At 40.9% G+C, this 21,640-nt stretch overlaps 1 protein-coding gene across 19 annotated transcripts in view; it reads left to right on the forward strand.

Moving 5' to 3' along the window:
- Window positions 1-21,640, forward strand: part of MLLT10 (MLLT10 histone lysine methyltransferase DOT1L cofactor) — a 249,150-nt gene that overhangs the window by 203,008 nt on the left and 24,502 nt on the right. For all 19 annotated transcript variants that reach the window (XR_012330414.1, XR_004525403.2, XR_004525404.2 and 16 more), the window contains one exon: window positions 16,810-16,988. Coding sequence is in view for 16 of the 19 variants with exons in the window: in XM_073801642.1 (XP_073657743.1) it covers window positions 16,810-16,988 (179 nt within the window). In the remaining 3 variants the exon portion in view is untranslated. The remainder of the gene's footprint in view (window positions 1-16,809; window positions 16,989-21,640) is intronic.

Genomic DNA, 21,640 nt, shown 5'->3' on the forward strand with positions numbered 1-21,640 from the left:
CTCCTGTTGCGGAGCACAGGCTCTGGATGCGCAGGCTCAGCGGCCATGGCTCACCGGCCCAGCTACTCTGCGGCATGTGGGATCTTCCCGGACCGGGGCACGAACCCGTGTCCGCTGCATCGGTGGGCGGACTCTCAACCACTGCGCCACCAGGGAAGCCCACTTTGGGGTTTTTTTGTTCTTCTTTCTCTAATTGCTTTAGGTGCAAGGTTAGTTGTTTATTCAAGATGTTTCCTGTTTCTTTTCTTAAGGTAGGATTGTATTGCTATAAACTTCCCTCTTAGACCTGCTTTTGCTGCATCCCGTAGATTTTGGGTTGTCGTGTCTTCATTGTCTTTTGCTTCTAGGTATTTTTTAATTTCCTCTTTGATTTCTTCAGTGATCACTTCGTTATTAATTAGTGTATGGTTTAGCCACCATGTGTTTGTGTTTTTTACAGATCTTTTCCCTTAATTGATATCTAGTCATAGCGTTGTGATCGGAAAAGATACTTGATAAAATTTCAGTTTTCTTAAATTTACCAAGGCTTGATTTGTGACCCAAGATATGATCTATCCTGGAGAATGTTCCATGAGCACTTGAGAAAAATGTGTATTCTGTTTTTTTTGGATGGAGTGTCCTATAAATATCAGTTAAGTCCATCTTGTTTAATGTATCATTTAAAGCTTGTGTTTCCTTATTTATTTTCATTTTGGGTGATGTGTCCATTGGTGATAGTGGGGTGTTAAAGTCCCCTACTATGAATGTGTTACCGTCGATTTCCCCTTTTATGCCTGTTAGTATTTGCCTTATGTATTGAGGTGCTCCTATGTTAGGTGCATTAATATTTACAATTGTTATATCTTCTTCTTGGATCGATCCCTTGATCATCATGTAGTGTCCTTCTTTGTCTCTTCTAATAGTCTTTATTTTAAAGTCTATTTTGTCTGATATGAGAATTGCTACTCCAGCTTTCTTTTGGTTTCCATTTGCATGAAATATCTTTTTCCATCCCCTTACTTTCAGTCTGTATGTGTCTCTAGGTCTGAAGTGGGTCTCTTGTAGACAGAAAATATATGGGTCTTGTTTTTGTACCCATTCAGCCAATCTGTGTCTTTTGGTGGGAGCATTTAGTCCATTTACATTTAAGGTAATTATCGATATGTATGTTCCTATTTCCATTTTCTTAATTGTTTTGGGTTCATTATTGTAGGTCTTTTCCTTCTCTTGTGTTTCTTGCCTAGAGAAGTTCCTTCAGCAGTTGTTGTAGAGCTGGTTTGGTGGTCCTGAACTATCTCAGCTTTTGCTTGTCTGTAAAGGTTTTAATTTCTCCATCAAATCTGAATGAGATCCTTGCTGGGTAGAGTAATCTTGGTTGCAGGTTTTTCTCCTTCATCACTTTAAATATGTCCTGCCACTCCCTTCTGGCTTGTAGAGTTTCTGCTGAAAGATCAGCTGTTAACCTTATGGGGATTCCCTTGTGTGTTGTTGTTTTTCCCTTGCTACTTTTAATATGTTTTCTTTGTCTTTAAGTTTTGACAGTTTGATTAATATGTCTCTTGGTGTATTTCTCCTTGGATTTATCCTGCATGGGGCTCTTTGTGCTTCCTGGAGTTGGTTAACTATTTCCTTTCCCATATTAGGGAAGTTTTCAACTATAATCTCTTCAAATATTTTCTCTGTCCCTTTCTTTTTCTCTTTTTCTTCTGGAACTCGTATAATTCGAATGTTGGTGCATTTAATGTTGTCCCAGAGGTCTCTGAGACTGTCCTCAGTTCTTTTCATTCTCTTTTCTTTATTCTGCTCTGCAGTAGTTATTTCCACCATTTTGTCTTCTAGGTCACTTATCCGTTCTTCTGCCTCAGTTATTTTGCTATTGATCCCATCTAGAGTATTTTTCATTTCATTTATGTGTTGTTCATCGTTGTTTTTTTCATCTTTAGTTCTTCTGGGTCCTTGTTAAATGTTTCTTGCATTTTCTCTATTCTATTTCCAAGATTTTGGATCATCTTTACTATCATTATTCTGAATTCTTTTTCAGGTAGACTGCCTATTTCCTCCTCATTTGTTAGGTCTGGCGGGTTTTTATCTTGCTCCTTCATCTGCTGTGTGTTTTTCTGTCTTCTCATGTTGCTTATCTTACTGTGTTTGGTGTCCACTTTTTGCAGGCTGCAGGTTCGTAGTTCCCATTGTTTTTGGTGTGTGTCCCCAGTGGCTAAGGTTGGTTCAGTGGGTTGTGTAGGCTTCCTGGTGGAGGGTACTAGTGCCTGTGTTCTGGTGGATGAGGCTGGATCTTGTCTCTCTGGTGGGCAGGTCCACGTCTGGTGGTGTGTTTTGGGGTGTCTGTGGACTTATTATGATTTTAGGCAGCCTCTCTGCTATTGGGTGGGCTTGTGTTCCTGTCTTGCTAGTTGTTTGGCATAGGATGTCCAGCACTGTAGCTTGCTGGTCGTTGAGTGAAGCTGGGTGCTGGTGTTGAGATGGAGATCTCTGGGCGATTTTCTCCGTTTGATATTATGTGGAGCTGGGAGGTCTCTTGTGGACCAGTGTCCGGAAGTTGGCTCTCCCACCTTAGAAGTACAGCACTGACTACTGGCTCCAGCACCAAGAGCCTTTCATCCACACAGCTCAGAATAAAAGGGAGAAAAAGTAGAAAGAAAGAATCAGAAGTAGAACGAAAGAAAGTAAGAACGGAGGGAGGGAGGACAGAAGGAAGGAGGGAAGGAGTGAAAAAAAGAAAGGAAATAAAGTAAAATAAAATCGAGTAAGATAAAATATAATAAAGTTATTAAAATAAAAAAATGATTATTAAGAGAAAAAAACCCGACGGATAGAACCCTAGGACAAATGGTGGAAGCAAAGCTATACAGACAAAATCTCACACAGAAGCATACACATACACACTCACAAAAAGAGGAAACGGGGAAAAAATCATAAATCTTTCTCTCAAAGTCCACCTCCTCAATTTGGGATGATTCGTTGTCTATTCAGGTATTCCACAGATGCAGGTACATCAAATTGATTGTGGAGCTTTAATCCGCTGCTCCTGAGGCTGCTGGGAGAGATTTCCCTTTCTCTTCTTTGTTCGCACAGCTCCCGGGGCTCAGCTTTGGATTTGGCCCCGCCTCTGCTCGTAGGTCGCTGGAGGGCGTCTGTTCTTCGCTCAGACAGGAAGGGGTTAAAGGAGCGGCTGATTCCGGGTCTCTGGCTCACTCAGGCCCTCAGGCCGGGGGGGGGGGGTGGGGGGAAGGAGGGGGGGTGGGGGGAAGGAGGGGGGTGGGGGGAAGGAGGGTGGGGCCTGTGGCTGCAGAGGCCAGCGTGACGTTGCACCAGCCTGAGGCGCGCTGTGCGTTCTCTCCCAGAGGAGTTGTCCCTGGATCCCCGGACCCTGTCAGTTGTGGGCTGCACAGGCTCCCCGGAAGTGGGGTGTGGATAGTGACCTGTGCTCGCACACAGGCTTCTTGGTGGCGGCAACAGCAGCCTTTGCATTTCATGCCGGTCTCTGGGGTCCGCGCTGTTAGCCACAGCTCGCGCCTGTCTCTGGAGCTCCTTTAAGCAGCGCTCTTAATCCCCTCTCTTCGCGCACTGGGAAACAAAGAGGGAAGAAAAAGTCTCTTGCCTCTTCGGCAGCTCCAGACTTTTTCCCGGACTCCCTCTCGGCTCGCTGTGGCGCACTAGCCCCCTTTAGGCTGTGTTCACGCCGCCAACCCCAGACTTCTCCCTGCGCTCTGACAGAAGCCCGAGCCTCAGCTCCCAGCCCCGCCCGCCCCGGCGGGTGAGCACACAAGCCTCTCGGGCTGGTGAGTGCCGATCGGCACTGATCCTCTGTTCGGGAATCTCGCCGCCTTGCCCTCCGCACCCCTGTGGGTGCGCTCTCCTCCGCGGCTCTGAAGCTTCTTCCCCCCTCCGCCACCCGCAGTCTCCGCCTGCGAAGGGGCTTCCTAGTGTGTGGAAACCTCTCCTCCTTCACAGCTCCCTCCCACTGGTGCAGGTCCCGTCCCCATCCTTTTGTGTCTGTTTATTCTTTTTTCTTTTGCCCTACCCAGGTACGTGGGGGGTTTCTTGCCTTTTGGGAGGTCTGAGGTCTTCTGCCATTGTTCAGTAGGTGTTCTGTAGGAGTTTTTCCACGTGTAGATGTATTTCTGGTGTATCTGTGGGGACGAAGGTGATCTCCGCGTCTTACTCTTCTGCAATCTTCCCGGAAGCCCCTGATTGTTCTTTTTTTTTAAAACTTTTCCTCCCCTTTCCCCATCCCCAGTGTATTAGATGTCTTTGCCTCTTACTCCCAGAAAAACCTTGATCTTCTCATAACTCAGTTCTGCAACCTACTTGATTTGTGTCCATCTTCTTTTCCTTCTCTCTAGTCCTGCCTACACTCAAAGGCTAATCATTACTTATGGTCTGGATCTCATCCATCCTTTTTTGCCCTCTCAGAGACCTTGCCATTTTAGTTTCCTTACTGTCTCTTTCACTATCACTTATCTTTGCCCATCTACATCTAAACATGCTCTAGTCTTTTCCTCTTGGAAAAAACACCAAAAAACCCAAACTGTCTTTTTTCTTTTTTTTTTTGCGGTACGCGGGCCTCTCACTACTGTGGCCTCTCCCGTTGCGGAGCACAGGCTCCAGACGCGCAGGCCCAGCGGCCATGGCTTACGGGCCCAGCCGCTCCGTGACACGTGGGATCCTCCTGGACCAGGGCACAAACCCGCGTCCCCTGCATCAGCAGGCAGACTCCCAACCACTGCGCCACCAGGGAAGCCCCCAAACTGTCTTTAATCCCACATTCCTATTTGTGTGCCTAAACCTCACATTGTTTTCCCCACACTCCCTTGTTTAAGATCTTCTTGTACTTCCTCATTGAGGGAATTCATGTCTGTTATCAATTCTGAACACAGTTGTAGCCATTATATCTTAAATTATTACTCTTCTTATTCTTTCTATTCTTGAGCAGTTTTTTTTAGATTTTCATCTGTGTTTCATGTCCCTTACCCTCTCGTTTATAATTTCCACTTCTTAATCTCTCTGTGCTGTATCTGTGTAATTTCTTTAACTCGTTTTTGTTCACTCATCATTTCTTTAGCTCTATTAATTAATTGTTTCTATTTAGTGAATGTGGTTTTAAATTTTAGGAATTCTTTGTTGTTGTTTTTTTTAATGGACCTGGTCTGGTTTTGTTTTTCTTTCTTGTTTTTTAAGAGTGTTTAGCTCTTTCCTCACATCTAAAAATATTTTTATTTTGAAACAGTGTCAGACTTATGGAAAAATTGCAAATATAGAGAACTTTATTTTCCTCAACCATTTGAGAGTAAGTTACACTCATAGTGCCCCATCAGCCCTTAATACCTAAGTATTTCTTACAAACAAGGATATTCTCCTCCAAAATCATGGTACAGCTATCAAGAACAGGAAATTAATATCGCCTTATTAGTAGCATCTAGTCTTTAGACACCATCTGAGTTTTGACAGCTGCCTAAATTTTTGAGGATTATAGGCCAGTTGTTTTGGATTTTTTTTAAGTTACTAGGTTCAGGCTATTTGTTTTATCTTATTTATTTTTTTTGTTGGCCGCACCACATGGCACGCAGGGATCTTAGTTCCCGACGAGGGATCCAACCCGTGCCCCCTGTGGTGGAAGTGTGGATTCTTAACCACTGGACCGCCAGGGAAGTCCCAGGGTTATATATTTTAGAAGTGATCTTTCCATTGCATTTTGTCACATGGCATATAATGAGACTTTTCCAATGAAAAGGTTTTCTTTCCCCCTTATAATTAGTATTTTGTGGAATAAACTGTGAGACTATGTAAATATTCCATTCCTCATCAAACTTTCAGTTTATTTCAGTATGGACTTACGGATTTGTATGGGTTATAATCCATTTGTTGTGATGCTTAGATTGTTCACAATTAGGCATTGGGAGCCCTGTAAGCTGACTCCATGTCCTTTTGATATGTCCCCTCTATTCTTTTAATGCTTCTTTACTTTCTGACACTGCAAGTATATTAGTTTTCTCTTGCTGCTCTACCAAATTACCACAAATATTAGCAGCTTAAAACCAGACAAATTTCTTAGTGTACAGTCAGAAGTCTGGGTTGGGTAAGTTGGTTTCTCTGCTTAGATTCTCACAAGGCTGATGTCACAGTGTTGGCCAGCTCTTATTGTCAGGAGGCTCTGGGAACAACCCACTTCCAAGCTCATTCAGGTTGTTGGTGGAATCTAGTTCTTTCCTTGGAGTGGTAGAACCAAGGTCACCATTTCCGGTCAGTTAAGGGCCTCCCTTAGCTCTTAGAGCCTTCTCTCCCAGCCTTGCACATGTGTCTCTATATCTTAGAGCCAGAAAAGGTGATGATTTGAATCCTTTTCATACCTAGAGTCTCTCTTGACATCCCCTTCTGCCACATTTCCCTTGCTTTTCTCTGCTGCATCTCCCACTGACTCTTCTGCCCTTCTTTGGTTTTTAAGGGCTCATTCAATTACACTGGGCCCACCCTCATATTCAGAATAATCCACCTATTTTAAGGTCAGCTGATGAGTACCTTAATTCAATCTGCCAAGTGCCTTCAGAGCAGTACCTAGATTAGTGTTTGATTGAATAACCAGGAGATGGGAAACTTGGGGAATTCTGCTTACCACAGAAGGATATCCCAGGTTCTTCTTTTTTATATAGAATGTTGTTCCTTTCTCATATTTTTGATTTCTTCTCTTAGGTTCTTAATCATTTAAAATCTTTATCTCATAATCTTTATTTGCTGTTTTCTGTTTTCTAAGGTTTTTAGAAGATAGTCAAATCTTAATGTCCGCTAACTTGTGATCAAGGGGATTGTTCTTTCCATGTTTTCTAATTTTGGATTGCAAACTCATTTTCTAGCCTGGGTTGAGGATATATCCCTTCAAAGAGGTTTTGCGTTTGCTTCTGCTAATATATTCAAGTGACGGTACTGCCTGACCCCTTATATTGATTCAGCATTTGGGATTTACCAGACCAGGCAGATGGTGTAAGTTCAGACCCAAAACCTATTTGAAGACAAGGCTGTGGCTGTAAATTCTCAAGGCAGATCTTCTGTCCTCTATCCAAAGCTCAGATCAAATTGGACAAACTTCCTTATTTTATTTTTCTCCCTGTGTATGCCGTGATTTGGGGGTTTTGTGTTTTGTGGGGGTCTTTGGGTGTGGAGTGGAGAAGGGATGGGTTAGTTTTCCCCTGAAACTGTAGCCATGGGAAAGTCTAAACTATATAATCAGGGTCTCATCAATTTCAGCTTTCCCTCCATCGGAGACCCAAGGTTTGATCTCTTTTCCTTGTGGTGGGCATTAAAGCCAAAGGTCCTAGGCTCCTGACATAGGCTGGCTGCTTTAGGGCAGCTGTTAAAGCCTTTCCTTTTTATTTGGACCCCTTAATTTTTTTTTGTGTGGGTTTAACTATTCACATTTAGGTACTTTTAATTAGGAAGGTTTTTAGGTTGTCGAGTCTGCCTTGTTGCCAGAAACAGAAATTCCCCCATTGATTGATTGACTGATTTTTTAAAACCACTTCATATTGGCTTCTGCAACTACTACTCCACTCGGGTCAGGAATAGCTTTCACACTGTCAAGTCCAAGTGAGTATTTTTCAGTTTTCTTCTTACATGATCATCTTACATCACTTCCCCTTCTCTTCTTTTTCCACTTTCCCTAACTTGGTTGTCCTACTGTTTTGACCATTTCTTTTTAGTTTTTTGTGACTTCTCCTTTATCCTGATTTGGTGTTGAAATTCCTTGGGACTCACTCCTGAGCCTCTGCTTTGGTCACTCCATAATTCTCACCAAATTTAAGTTACTTAAAATCTTTTGTGTAGGGCTTCCCCGGTGGTGCAGTGGTTGAGAATCTGCCTACCAATGCAGGGGACACGGGTTCGATCCCTGGCCTGGGAAGATCCCACATGCCGTGGAGCAACTAAGCTCATGTGCCACAAGTACTGAGCCTGTGCTCTAGAGCCCGTGAGCCACAGCTACTGAGCCCATGTGCCACAGCTACTGAAGCCCACGTGCCTAGAGCCCATGCTCCACAATGAGAGAAGCCACTGCAATGAGAAGCCCGCGCACTGCAACGAAGAGTAGCCCCCACTCGCTGCAACTAGAGAAAGCCTGTGTGCAGCAACGAAAACCCAACACAGCCAAAAATAAATAAATAAATAAATGAAACTTAAAAAATCTTTTGTGTAAAGTATTGCGGTAACGACCTAATTTATCTCCCTGATTCTACTCTTCTGTTTTCTTTTAAGGCATTGTTCACTTTGTATTCAAAGTGATCTCTTAAAAATACTATTATGATCATGTCACTCTTGGTTAAGACGCTTTAATGGCTTTCCATTACTACAAAATTGGGAAGTCCTTTATGGCCTGCAAGGTTTTACCTGAGCTGACTCCTGGGCTGGATTCTAGCTTCTTTTGTTTTTTTAGTTCTCCAAGCAGGGATCAAACCTACACCTCCTGCACTGGAAGCTTGGAATGGGTCCTAATCCCCCTTCAGCGGTCCTAACCACTGGACCACTGGGGGAAGTCCCTAGCTTCATTTTGAGTATCTTGTTTCTTTGTTTATTATACCACAGTGGCTGTGTCTGTTAGGGTCCATTGTATGTAAGCCACAGAAGTAGGTTCTGTCGAATGTAAGCAAAAAGTAATTTATTGGATATATACAGTTATTTTAGAGAATTAGTAGAAAGACCTTACTCTAAAACTTTTGGAGGAGAGAAATAAGGGTAGTTTAAAGGGCAAGGTGAACAAGAACTAATAGACTCCTAATATTATTACCATTAGACTAACTTAGGTCTGATCATTCTCTGCCCTTATGAGCATACATTCAAGGTGTAAGTTCCCAGCAGAGACGGTTCGCCTCAGATTGGATTACATGTTCATCCCTGGGCCAGGAGTGCATGAAGTGGAGGACGGGTACTTCCCTAATAGAAAATAGGGTGCTATTTGGAAAAGAAATGGGAAAGAGGTCTAGGCAAGTAAAATTAGAACTTCCCCTAAGGACTTCCTTTTAGTTTATGTGTCACTTTACAAAGGCCTACCCTTTACTGCGAATTTTTCTTTTCTTTTTTTGTTTTTTTGTTTTTGGTACTGCTAATCTTAAGTTACCCCTCGTATTCTGTCATAGCACATTCTACTTTTTCATCATAGCACTAATATTTGTGTGATTATTTAACGTATGACTCCTTTACTTTAAGCTCCACGAGTGCAAGGATGGTATCTGTTTTCTTCTTTGTAGCATCTTTAGCAGGAAGTATTGTATCTGGGCATATTAGGTGCATAAATATTTGTAGAATATTGTACAATCAGGTCAACTCTGCAGTATTCAATTGATATCAAAATGATATTCAAAACATTTAAAAATATTTTAAAATGAAATCAGAAAATATGTATGGTAAGTGTAAGAGGATTAAAAATTCTATGTCCAGTATATAGGCAACTATATAGAGCAAAACCGTAAACTCTGCACCAAAAAGTTTGAAAATATATAAAAATATTAACAGTCTTTGTGGTTGATTTTTTTTTCCTACTTTCCCATCTACTTAAAAATTTTAATAATGAGTATGTGTTGTCTTTATGGGTAAATTCAAAAGAAACAACACATAATGAACGAAATTGGGATTGATGCAAAATACTTTACACTGTCTACCAAGTATAGCTTATCAAGTTCAGGTGATTTTAACTTGTAGATGCACTTCAGACACATCTTTCTCCATGGTCAGTTCCACTACCATTTTTAGAGGATCATAATCTTTCATCTAGTTTATGTAATAGCCTCTTAAATGATCTTTCTGTTTCCACTCTTCCTCCTTTCTATTCATTTGCTACACAGCAGTTAGAGGGATGATATTTTAAAAATCCAGTTCTCACTATTCGTCTTTATTGTCTTCCCATTGATCTTTTTAAAAAATATTTATTTATTTATTTTTGGCTGCATTGGGTCTTTGTTGCTGCGCACAGGCTTTTCTGTAGTTGCAGAGAGCGGGGACTACTCTTCGTTGTGGTGTGTGGGCTTCTCATTGTGGTGGTTTCTCCTGTTGCGGAGCATGGGCTGTAGGCACGCAGGCTTCAGTAGTTGTGGCTTGTGGCTCTAGAGTGCAGGCTCAGTAGTTGTGGCACACAGGCTTAGTTGCTCTGCAGCATGTGGGATCTTCCTGGACCAGGGCTTGAACCCGTGTCCCCTGCATTGGCAGGTGGATTCTTAACCACTGTGCCACCAGAGAAGTCCCCTTCGTATTGATCTTAAATTCTAAACACCTCTACATGGCTTACAGGGTCCTGTGAGATCTACTTCCCCTCTCTAACCTTGTCTTCTACCACTCTCTCCACTATACTTTAGCCATATTACCTTTTTTTTTAACTTGTCTTTTTTTTTTTTTTTTTTTGCGGTATGTGGGCCTCTCACTGTTGCGGCCTCTCCCGCCGCGGAGCACAGGCTCTGGTCGCGCAGGCCTAGCGGCCATGGCTCACGGGCCCAGCCACTCTGCAGCATGTGGGATCTTTCCGGACTGGGGCACGAACCTGCATCCCCTGCATCGGCAGGCGGACTCTCAACCACTGCGCCACCAGGGAAGCCCTTAACTTGTTTTTTGAACGAGCTTTTCTGCTTCATTCTTTGTTCAGTTAACAACTACATACCTAACCTTTAGGTCTTATTATATCATTTCTTCAGACAGATCTTTTCTGCTTCTTAATTTTTCACCCTCATTATACCCTTTCTCTTCCATCATATAGTGTTTGCAACAATTTATAGTCGTGTTTGTTTTTTTTAATATTTTATTTTTTTACTTATTTATTTGGTTACTCTGGGTCTTAGCTGCTGCCAGCAGGCTCCTTAGTTGCAGCTCACGGGCTCCTTAGTTGTGGCATGCGAACTCTTAGTTGCAGCATGCATGTGGGATCTAGTTCCCGACCAGGGATCAAACCCGGGCCCCCTGCATTGGGAGCATGGAGTCTTGACCAGGGAAGTCCCATGTGTTTGTTTTGATGTTTGCCTCCCTAATTGTATATTCCTGGAGAACAGAGATCTTTTCTGTCTTGTTCCCTACTTTATTCTCTGCTCTTAGCACAGTGCCTGTCTTTTAGTACATATGAAGTAAATATTTCTTGGGTGGATGGATAAATGAATCAGTATGTTACTGCCACTCTCTGTATCATTCTGCATCTTTGTTTCTTTTTTGTTCGTTTTTCATTTCATCCTTTAAAAAATTTTTTTGTTGAAATATAGTTGATTTACAGTGTCTTTATTATAAAACATCCCATTGTCATGAGTAAAAAATGGGGACTGTTTGTGCTGATAACTCCAGTTCTTAAAAGTACCTGTGAAGGTGGCCTAGTTTGTTCACAGCATGATAAATTTGCTAGATCGTATGTGTGCACACACACACATTTGCACACACATGCACACTTGCCTCAAATGAGCAGCCTAGAAACAGAAAAGATAAATCAAGACTCCTAGTCTACACAGCTTATGAAACATAACAATAGCCTCTAAGTGTCTAGTGTGTGCTAGGCATTTAATCCTTACAACCCAATAAAGGACAAGGTGTTCTTACGAACCTCACTTCACCTCGTTTTTTTGTTTTTTAAAATAGATTTATGTATGTATGTATGTATGTATGTATGGCTGCATTGGGTCTTCGCTGCTGCATGTGGGCTTTCTCTACCGGCAGCAAGCAGGGGCTACTCTTCACTGTGCTGCGTGGGTCTCTCATTGCTGTGGCTCCTCTTGTTGCGGATCACGGGCTCTAGGCATGCGGGCTTCAGTAGTTGTGGCATGCAGGCTTAAATAGTTGTGGCACGCAGGCTTCAGTAATTGTGGCTTGCGGACTCTAGAGTGCAGGCTCAGTAGTTGTGACATACGGGCCTAGTTGCTCCCTGGCATGTGGGATCCTCCCAGACCAGGGCTCGAATCCGTGTCCCCTGCATTGGCAGGCAGATTCTTAACCACTGTGCCACCAGGGAAGCCCCCCACTTCACCTTTAAGGAAAGAAGCTTAGGGAAGTTAAGTTGCTTGTCCAAAGTCACGCAGCTGATCTGAGGTCCAAATGAGCCCCATCCTGCAAGTTTAATTACTAAGCTATACTGCCTTGCCAAATAGAATTTACTCATTCAGTACTGAATGATAATGATAAACATGTATTGCAAATCTAGTATGCCTGACACTGCTCTAAGTACAATACTGGGAATAAGGCAGTGAACAAAGCAGACTCCCATCCTCATGGAGAGTACATTCCAGAGGGACATGGGAAAGACAGTGAACAAAAGGAATAAGGAAAACATGCAGAATGATAAATGTGATAATGAGTATGGAGAAAAATAAAGCAGGGGAGTAGATGGAGGCAGTGAGGGGGTTGCAGTACTCAATAGGGTGGTCAAGGAAGTCCTCTCTGAGAAGGTGCCATTTGAGCTGAGACCTGAAGGGTGCAAAGACATCTGTGAGGAACCCAAGGAAACTTCGGACAGAGGAGGAGACGCAAGCACGGTCTGTCTGGCACGCGCTGACCCTAAGAACCTCAGAGGGGAGCCTTTTTTGGGACAGCTGCACGTTATACCTGCGCTGCTTCTCTCCCTCGGGCGCCCATGGGTGGGTGAGCAGGTCTCCGTCCTCACTGCCACTGTCACATGCGACGGCTGACCCGGGCTGGTCCTAAGTCCGGGCCTCCTCTCTCTCCAGTTCCATTCGCCAAAATTCATTCCACACGAGGAGCGCTCCTCCTGACAGTGCTCATTCCACACGTCCTCCCACGCCTGGTTACACACAGGTAAAAGTGTGGTAGTGCACCTTTGTTTGCCCATTGGATTAACAAAGATCTAAGGACTAGATAAAATTGAGTGTGAGGTGGAAAAGAGGCACTTGGTCTCTGTTGGTGGAAAGTGTAAACCGGTACAACTGCCCTGAACGGCAGGTGCACAGTATTGTATCCAGAACAGGTGAATTTGAGGGTATTTTCCTTGAGCTTGTGCATTGCAGGATTCAGTTCTATTTAATTAGATGAATGTCACCTTGATTTAGATTAAAATAGCATATAACTTGTAAAAGATGAAAATAGAGTGAAGTTAAATAGAAAGCAGGTCCAGAACAATCTAAGGAGGATTATTTGCCTTGTGAAAAAGGATCTAGAGGTCTTAGTGAACGGTTAATGCTGTACCATCGTACCCGGGGTATGAGGGAGTTGAGGTGAGCCAGTGATCTGCATTTTCAGAAAAAGATTTAGAATTCCATGCTTTCCTGACTTGATAGGAAAGGAAAATTTTGATTTGTTCTATTTTATTACAGTAACCTGAGTACCAGTTTCAAAGTGTGATTGCTGCGTTTTTAGCTGTGCAGTTTCCCATTTAAGATCAAGCTAATGCAGTTAGAAAACAGACTTAAGTTTAGAGATTGAAGATCCTCAAACACACCACAGTTTTGCTTCTCAGTATTATACTTTCATGATATATTATTGCATGTGGTAATGGTATTTGCAGTTTTCAAAGTGTAGTACGGACAGTAGAGGACCTGACAATTAAAATACTATACTTCCCTGACTTAAAGATAAATTTTTAACTAGAGCGCTAACTCTAAAATAGCTATAGCTACCATTTATGGCAACTTACTGTGTATTAGGCACTGTTAGAGCCTTTACATGAGTATTCCCAAAAACCTTTAAGGTAGCTATTATCTTGGTTCTTAGAAAAGAACAGTATGGAGGCTCACAAAGTTTAAGATCACAAGGTTGGGAGAGCCAGGACGTTTGTCTCAATCAAAAACTTGTCCTGTTGTGATTTCAGCCTACTGCCTCCAGCTCGCTTTTGTCTTTTGGTTTTGGGAATTGGAGATTCCGCGTATAGTATGCTTTTCGACATTAAAAAAAAATCAGCACTCTACCTTTTAAGGTACTTTGAAAAAGCTGAGTTCAAGTACTTCTCTCTGGAACTCTTCCACCCCAGTCTCTTCCTCTGAACTTAAGTCGTTTTTTGTATCATATGTCCTTATGGTATTTAGCATTTCCCTCCTGTATCATAGTAGCTTGGGAGTACTTATTAGCTGTGCTGTGAGACTATAAGTTCTTTGAAGGATGAATTCCTTTCTGTTCTTTGCCATCTTCATTGCCTTTTTAAAAATTATTATTAGAACCTCAATAAGTATTTGTTGAAAGAACTATGGGGTAAACAACTTAAAACAATTTTTTTCTTCACCCACGGGCCTGTCCTTTGGAATGTAGGTTTATAAATATTCACTGCATTTATGTGCTCTTTTCTGTCCTCCACAGCCAAACTTCTTAAAAGAGTTATCTTGCCAAAATTTCTTGTTACTTTTCATGACTTCTTTTTCTGGCCTTACCTTAAATGATCAATAGAATCATTTGACCTTTTCCTTTGAAATTCTCTTAGGTGGTTTCTAAGATTCTCTCTGTTTCCTTATTTTGTCCTTTGTGGTCCATCTTTCTTTCTTTCTTTTTTTTTTTTTTGCGGTATGCGGGCCTCTCACTGTTGTGGCCTCTCCCGTTGTGAGCACAGGTTCCGGACGCGCAGGCTCAGCGGCCATGGCTCACAGGCCCAGCTGCTCCACGGCATGTGGGATCTTCCCAGACCTGGGCACGAACCTGTGTCCCCTGCATCGGCAGGTGGACTGTCAACCACTGTGCCACCAGGAAGCCCTAACATTTTAACTTTTAATGTTCTTCTTGATTTGGTTCCTGCTTATTTTTTAGCCTCATTTCTTGCTTAAGCTACACGGATGGCACTTATAAGTTCTTAGAATCTACCTGGCTCTGTGGCGCATGTTTCTTCCTCAGAATGCCCTTCACCTCTGTCCTCCAGCTCCTTTAGAAATTAGCTTTAAAGGCACCCATCTCTTCCAGTTCGCTTTTTGACCTCATCCTTTCTCACTCCAGGTCTGGGTTAGATAACCCTCTTTATGCACTCACAGCCTCCTGAGGATATCTCTATCATAATACTCTTCACGGTCTTTTGTAATTGTCTCTTTTTTCCACTAAGCTTCTTGAAGGCGGAGACCACATATCTCGAATGGCTTTGTATCTCTAGGGCTTAGAATAATGTCTGGCAAACAGTGAGCTCTCAGATGTTTGTGGAATGAATGTATTTGTTAAGTGGACAAATTATCATTATTCTGGAGAAATTGTAGATATAAAAAGGATCTTAGGAGCCTCAATTATAGTTGTAAGGCCTTTAAAAATGTCCCAATTTTTGTATTCCCCTTGTTTGAAGATTATAGGTACTTCTATTTATTATCAATCAATAATATTTATATTCTTTAGAACAAAGTAAATTTTACTGTTGATATAACCACTGTGTTTTCTCAAAAAAATTTTTTTGACTATGGCATACTTAGGTTCTTTTTTTCTGCTTTCCTCTTGTTTATAGTGTCAAGTTCTTGAGGTCTTATTCCCTCCCACCCTCCCAAAAGCCCTGGTTTATTATAAGATTTCTCAGCCTCCATTGCTATTAACTCTATGGGCCAGATAATTCTTAGTTGTGAGGAGCTGGCTTGTGCATTGTACAATGTTTAGCAGCATCCCTGGCCATTACCTACTAGATGCCAGTAGTACCTCCTAGTTTTGACAACCAAAAATGTGTCCAGACATTGTCATATGTCTCCTGTGAAGCAGAATCACCCCTGGTTCAGAACCCCACTGGTTTATAGAGATTCCTGTCTCTTAACCTTTATCCTCAAAGAGCCTTTCCTTCTCTGTGGACTTTTTGTTATCAGCATAAGAGCATGATCACCCATCTTGGGGGGAAAAAAACCCCCCAAAAAACCCACAAAACACTTTTTAAAGTAACTCCTAGTTTCTTCTTAACTTTTGCTCATTTTCTCTTTCTGTCCTCTGTCCATCCACTTTTCTAGAGTGAATTGCTTCTACTCTTTCTTTCTGGCTTTTTAACCCTGTGGTGCTACTGAAAATACTTTCAAATCTCTTTCCTCTTTTCCTGTGTTCTCTGAAGTGAATGCTACCACCACCTAGCTTTCCACGTCACCATCATCTCTTAATGCTCTGTTCCCTGGCCACCCCGACTGCTACTTTAGATACCTCATTCGGTCAGTCATAAAGTCCTGTTTATTCTACCTCCTGAATATCTATAGAATCCACCTGTATTCTTTATTCTCACTGCTGTGTCCCACCAGTGGCATCAGGCTCTTTGTTGTTCTCGGAATATCAAGTCTAGTCCTGTTCCATTTTCTTTTCTGCTCTGTAATGTGGATGACCTTTCAAAAACAGAGTCTCTTCCCATTTCATACCTTCTCAATCATGAGTGCTGGGGCTCTAGTATCTGCATTTTTGAAAGGCTTACCAAGTGATTTTTATACAACTCTAATTTCTTCATTCTCCTATTTCAGAAACATGTCACTGCTCTTCGGAATTCCTAAAACCCTTATTATTATTCTTACAAAGCACTTCCTGATGTGATCTCTGTCTCTTAACAAATCATCTTTGACGTATAAAAAAAGTCTTAGTTTCTTTAAGACAAGTACTTTATGAAAAGTCAGTATTTATACATTTAGTTACTGGGTTTTTTTTGTTTTTTGTTTTGCGGTACGCGGGCCTCTCACCGTTGTAGCCTCTCCCGTCGCGGAGCACAGGCTCGGGACGCGCAGGCAGGCTCAGCTGCCATGGCTCACGGGCCCAGCCGCTCCGCGGCATGTGGGATCTTCCCGGACCGTGTTTTTTTTTTTTTGACATCAATAAAATTTATCATTGTGGGAGGGATCAGGAGGAAATGTGGGTATTCTAACATCGATTAATGTTGGTGTCTGTGACCAATTTGACTGCTAAATTATAAAATATTTAAATAAGATTTTTTTCTTGTAGGTATTTATAGCAGCAGTGATGTAGCAGTATCATTTCCAAATGTAGCATCTGGCTCAGGATCCAGTACTCCTGTCTCCAGTTCTCATTTACCTCAGCAACCTTCTGGGCATTTACAGCAAGTGGGAGCGCTCTCCCCGTCTGCTGGGTCGTCTGCACCCTCTGCTGTTGCTACAACTCAGGTAAATTATTACAGTGTTACAAAGTAACATGTACATCCATTTGTCTTTTTTTTTTTTCTAAACATCTTTATTGGAGTATAATTGCTTTACAGTGGTGTGTTAGTTTCTGCTGTATAACAAAGTGAATCAGCTATACATATTCATGTATCCCCATATCTCCTCCCTCTTGTGTCTCCCTCTCACCCTCCCTATCCCACCCCGCTAGGTGGTCACAGAGCTCGGAGCTGATCTCCCTGTGCTATGTGGCTGCTTCCCACTAGCTATCTGTTTACATTTTGTAGTGTATATATGTCCATGCCACTCTCACTTTGTCCCAGCTTACCCTTCCCCCTCCCCGTGTCCTCAAGTCCATTCTCTACGTCTTCGTCTTTATTCATCCTGCCCCTAGGTTCTTCAGAACCTTTTTTTTTTTTTTTAGAGTCCATATATATGTGCTAGCATATGGTATTTGTTTTTCTCTTTCTGACTTACTTCACTCTGTATGACAGACTCTATCTAGGTCCATCCACCTCACTACAAATAACTCAGTTTCGTTTCTTTTTATGGCTGAGTAATATTCCATTGTATATATGTGCCACATCTTCTTTATCCATTCATCTGTTGATGGACACTTAGGTAGCTTCCATGTCCTGGCTATTGTAAATAGAGCTGTGATGAACATTGTGGTACATGACTCTTTTTGTATTATGGTTTTCTCAGGGTATATGCCCAGTAGTGGAATTGCTGGGTCGTATGGTAGTTCTATTTTTAGTTTTTTAAGGAACCTCTATACTGTTCTCCATAGTGGCTGTATCAATTTACATTCCCACCAACAGTGCAAGAGGGTTCCCTTTTCTCCACACCCTCTCCGGCATTTATTGTTTGTAGATTTTTTTAATGATGGTCATTCTGACCGGTGTGAGGTGATACCTCATTGTAGTTTTGATTTGCATTTCTCTGATGATTAGTGATGTTGAGCATCCTTTCATGTGTTTGCTGGCAATCTGTGTCTTCTTTGGGGAAATGTCTATTTAGGTCTTCTGCCCATTTTTGGATTGGGTAGTTTGTTTTGTTGATATTGAGCTGCATGAGCTGCTTGTATATTTTGGAGATTAATCCTTTGTCAGTTTCTTCATTTGCAAATGAAAGTAAGTTAGATTATAGGGGAGATAAATGAAATAGGGCTTCCTATAGGAATTTATAAAATATCTCAATCTGTATTGACGCCGAGTGGAAATGATACACACGTTTACATGATATTCATGGGAGAGCACAAAAGAATATGTTGGCACCAACTGATTCTTTTCAATTTCTGAGTTCCTGATTTTGTCCTAATGATGTAAAATAGTAATTTGGGAGGAGCTCTTATTCCCTCTTTTAAAAGTAGGACTTACAAAGTATGAACCACTTTTGGACTTCTGTGGTTTTAAAAATTCCTTTCATAATTTTAAAATCGCAGAAATAATATATGAATATCTGTGGTGTAAATTTTTAAAAACCAGTGAAGGAGAGTATAGGATTAAGAGTGAATGATTGTTTTAAGTACTTATAGGGTGTTCTTTCTTGTGAGAAAGAAGGGATATTTATAATATTATAAATAATGGTGACTATGTTGGTGGTTTTGCATTTATTTATCCTTTTCCTTCATTTTAGATCTGGAACTTGATGGGTGACCTAGTCTACAGGAATGCTCTAAGAGCCAGAGTCAAACCAGAGAAATCATAATTATATAAATAGAATAGTAAATGGCCACAGCTGCGCACGTGCGTGCACACACACACACACACACACACACACACACATGCGCACACACACTCACACACAAGCACGCACACTCACTCCCCATCCCCAACCCCCATGTTTCCTCAAAGGTAATAATTTAAAATTCCTAAAGTATATATATTTTTTCTTTATTTGGAATTCTTTATAATTTTATTATTTTCATTTTACCCAATGCCTCTAATAGTCTCAGAGTTTTAAGAAAATTATGACAAAGACAAATGTCTAGTTATAAACAACTAGTTAAGTAGTTAGTTGTTTGTAAGTTGCTGTAAACTTCTGCTTTATGTATGTGTTCATAGTTTCTATTGTACGGGCCTTAGAATATATGTACACTTTTCCAGCATTTTCTGTAAGTTGTACATCAGAGCACAGCATTAAGTTATTTTTAAAGTATGTAGTGGTGCAGTGCAAACGATCACCATTATAATTAGATCAAGAATTAGAATAAACAACAGTTCAGCACAGAAAAACAATGGCATGGTTAGTGGTATTGTCTTTGAAAATGAAAGTTAACAATTTGGTGAACTTCTCAACCTGAAGAAGGGAAGTTTGACTAGTTTAGGAGAGTTTTTCTCTAGCTCATTTCACTAGCCTTGGTGAGGTATAGGCATAATGATAGGGGTTTGGGGTTAGAGAGGGTGAAAGGATAAATGAGAAAATGGCTCTTATTAATAGTTTTATCTCTTTTAATTAAGTGTAACCATATGCTGTTGATAGCTTTATATCCTTGGAAAGAGTCTCACATGAACATTTTCAATGTGCATTTTCCTTTCCTTTCTTTCTAAAAGTCTGTTTTAATTACCCTCTGGTTAATTCCAGGCTGAATTAAGCAAAAATCTCATTTCTTCCCATTCATTATGTTTGTGGTTTTGGGGGTTGACTTTAGGGAGGTGGGTGGGGGAAGTGGTAGTGAAGAGAAATTTATAGCTAGAGGGAAAATTCCACTTAACATATGACTCAGCTGAAGAACAAAGAAATCATAGTTTCAAGTAATCCAGGATTCAGTCCAATTAAAATCTTCACTGTTTATCCTCCTCCCTGTTTCAGTAAGGTGGGTCTCTTATAAATATGATCATCCAGTGAGACTCCCATGCTGCATGCCGAGACAGCTGCATCTGTGTTTCTGTCCAGCAGTAAACACTTTCTGCCTTGAAGCCGGAGCTTATTTAGCCTGGCTTATCTGGTGCTGCTGTAGCAACCATCAGTCTCCAGGCAACTGAGGCAGGTTGACCTCTGAGTTGAACTGAGTGCAGAACTACTTCAGTTTAGCTGCCTTAGACAATAGTATTGGTGTTGAATGTGCAAAGTGTGAATTTTCTAGGCAATGTGCAAAGGAAGGGATACAGAAATATTTAGAATAAATCGAATGTTTAGATAGAACTCCTAAAATTGTGATGCACTTGGTAATTTAATCTTCTTTCCAAATGACAGAAGTTTATTTCTGTTTAACTTTTGTATAGGCCTTGTATGTTTTCAGATCATGCAATTCACTGTGGTTAGATAATCACACCCTAGCCTTTTATTTAGAGTTTCTTTATAGGTAGTTGATTTAAAAATGAAGAGAGTAGTGCTATAAGTGTGTAAATTAAAACTATCAATGTTTAAAATATAATTATAGAAGCCTTGTTACAATTATTGAGAAAACCATCACACCAGCAAGCAAATGTTTTAAAAAATATAAATCAGAGAATAGAAGTGTTAAATTTGAACGATGTTTTGACTTTCCTCCTTTCCCTCCCAAAACCTTAATGAAAGCAGTAATTTTTAGTGATGGGCTTGGTGCCAGAAGGATAAAAATCCGTAGGTCATTCTTGATCTTTCTGGCCTTGGTTTTAAGTAAGATAGACAGGCCTCTTCTTTGGTTTATTTGCTGTCTTAAGGATTGTTCCCAGGCAAGTGGTCAGGGAAGTAAGATCAGGAAGAGCTAATAGAAATTAAAAACTGAAACTACATTTGTGCCTTTAATGGGGCAAAAAGGAGACACTTGTAAAAATGTGGGGAGACAAAGTCTGATGCTTAGCAGCCCTAATTTGAAAAAAACCTTTAAAAATGTTTGATAACCTAGTTTTATATTGTTTGATGTCAAATCCTTTTGTTTTATTTGATAAACTTGTTTTTAGGGTAATTATTCCTTCACAGATATCAGCAGTATAGTTACAATTATAGTTCCTTAACATTATTGGAAGATAGAACTGCTGTCCTTGTGATGTTTTAATGATGGGTGCTCTGCTCTTGTATCATGGGTAGAGGTATAAATTAGTTTCTATAGGTGTGCCATTAATATTTCATTTTGCCTTTCAAATTCCACTGTTTCTTAGTTCTGCATTCATTCTGTTTTGTCTTTGGAAGAATCCTGGTGCTTTTGTTTGAAGGATGATTGCTTTAATAGAGTTTAAGACAGAATGTAATGAAAATAATTGTATTCTAATATGTCTTGCATTCTGAGTTTTGCTTTTGGATACAGTCTTCATGTAGATAATCATGGTTCCTTGTTTACTCTGTGTTACTATTATAAAAATGATACGGGTTTAAAAGTAATTGAAGGAACTTCTAAGGTTTATTTATGTGATATTTACTAAATGCAGATAAATTTAAGTATTTTAAGGGTATAATTTAGTGACTAATGTTTTGCAGATTTCTGTGAGACTTTTACTTCAAGTATCTTAACTTTGGTGTGTGTGTTGGGGAGCTGTCTTAGATATAATCCTGATTTCCTTTCAGATGATGGCTGATAGGGCACTTTAATTCTGTTTGGGAAAATGGTTCAGTTTCCCAGGCCGATTCATCTATCTTTGGAGGAGCTCTGACTTGATTGGTCAGAACGAAAGTTTCATCTATTTTATTTTATTTTACTTTACTTTATTGTTGTATCCTGCTTTTTAATTAATTAA

Source organism: Tursiops truncatus, chromosome 2 (assembly GCF_011762595.2).
Source record: "Tursiops truncatus isolate mTurTru1 chromosome 2, mTurTru1.mat.Y, whole genome shotgun sequence".
Classification (NCBI taxonomy): Eukaryota; Metazoa; Chordata; class Mammalia; order Artiodactyla; family Delphinidae; genus Tursiops; species Tursiops truncatus.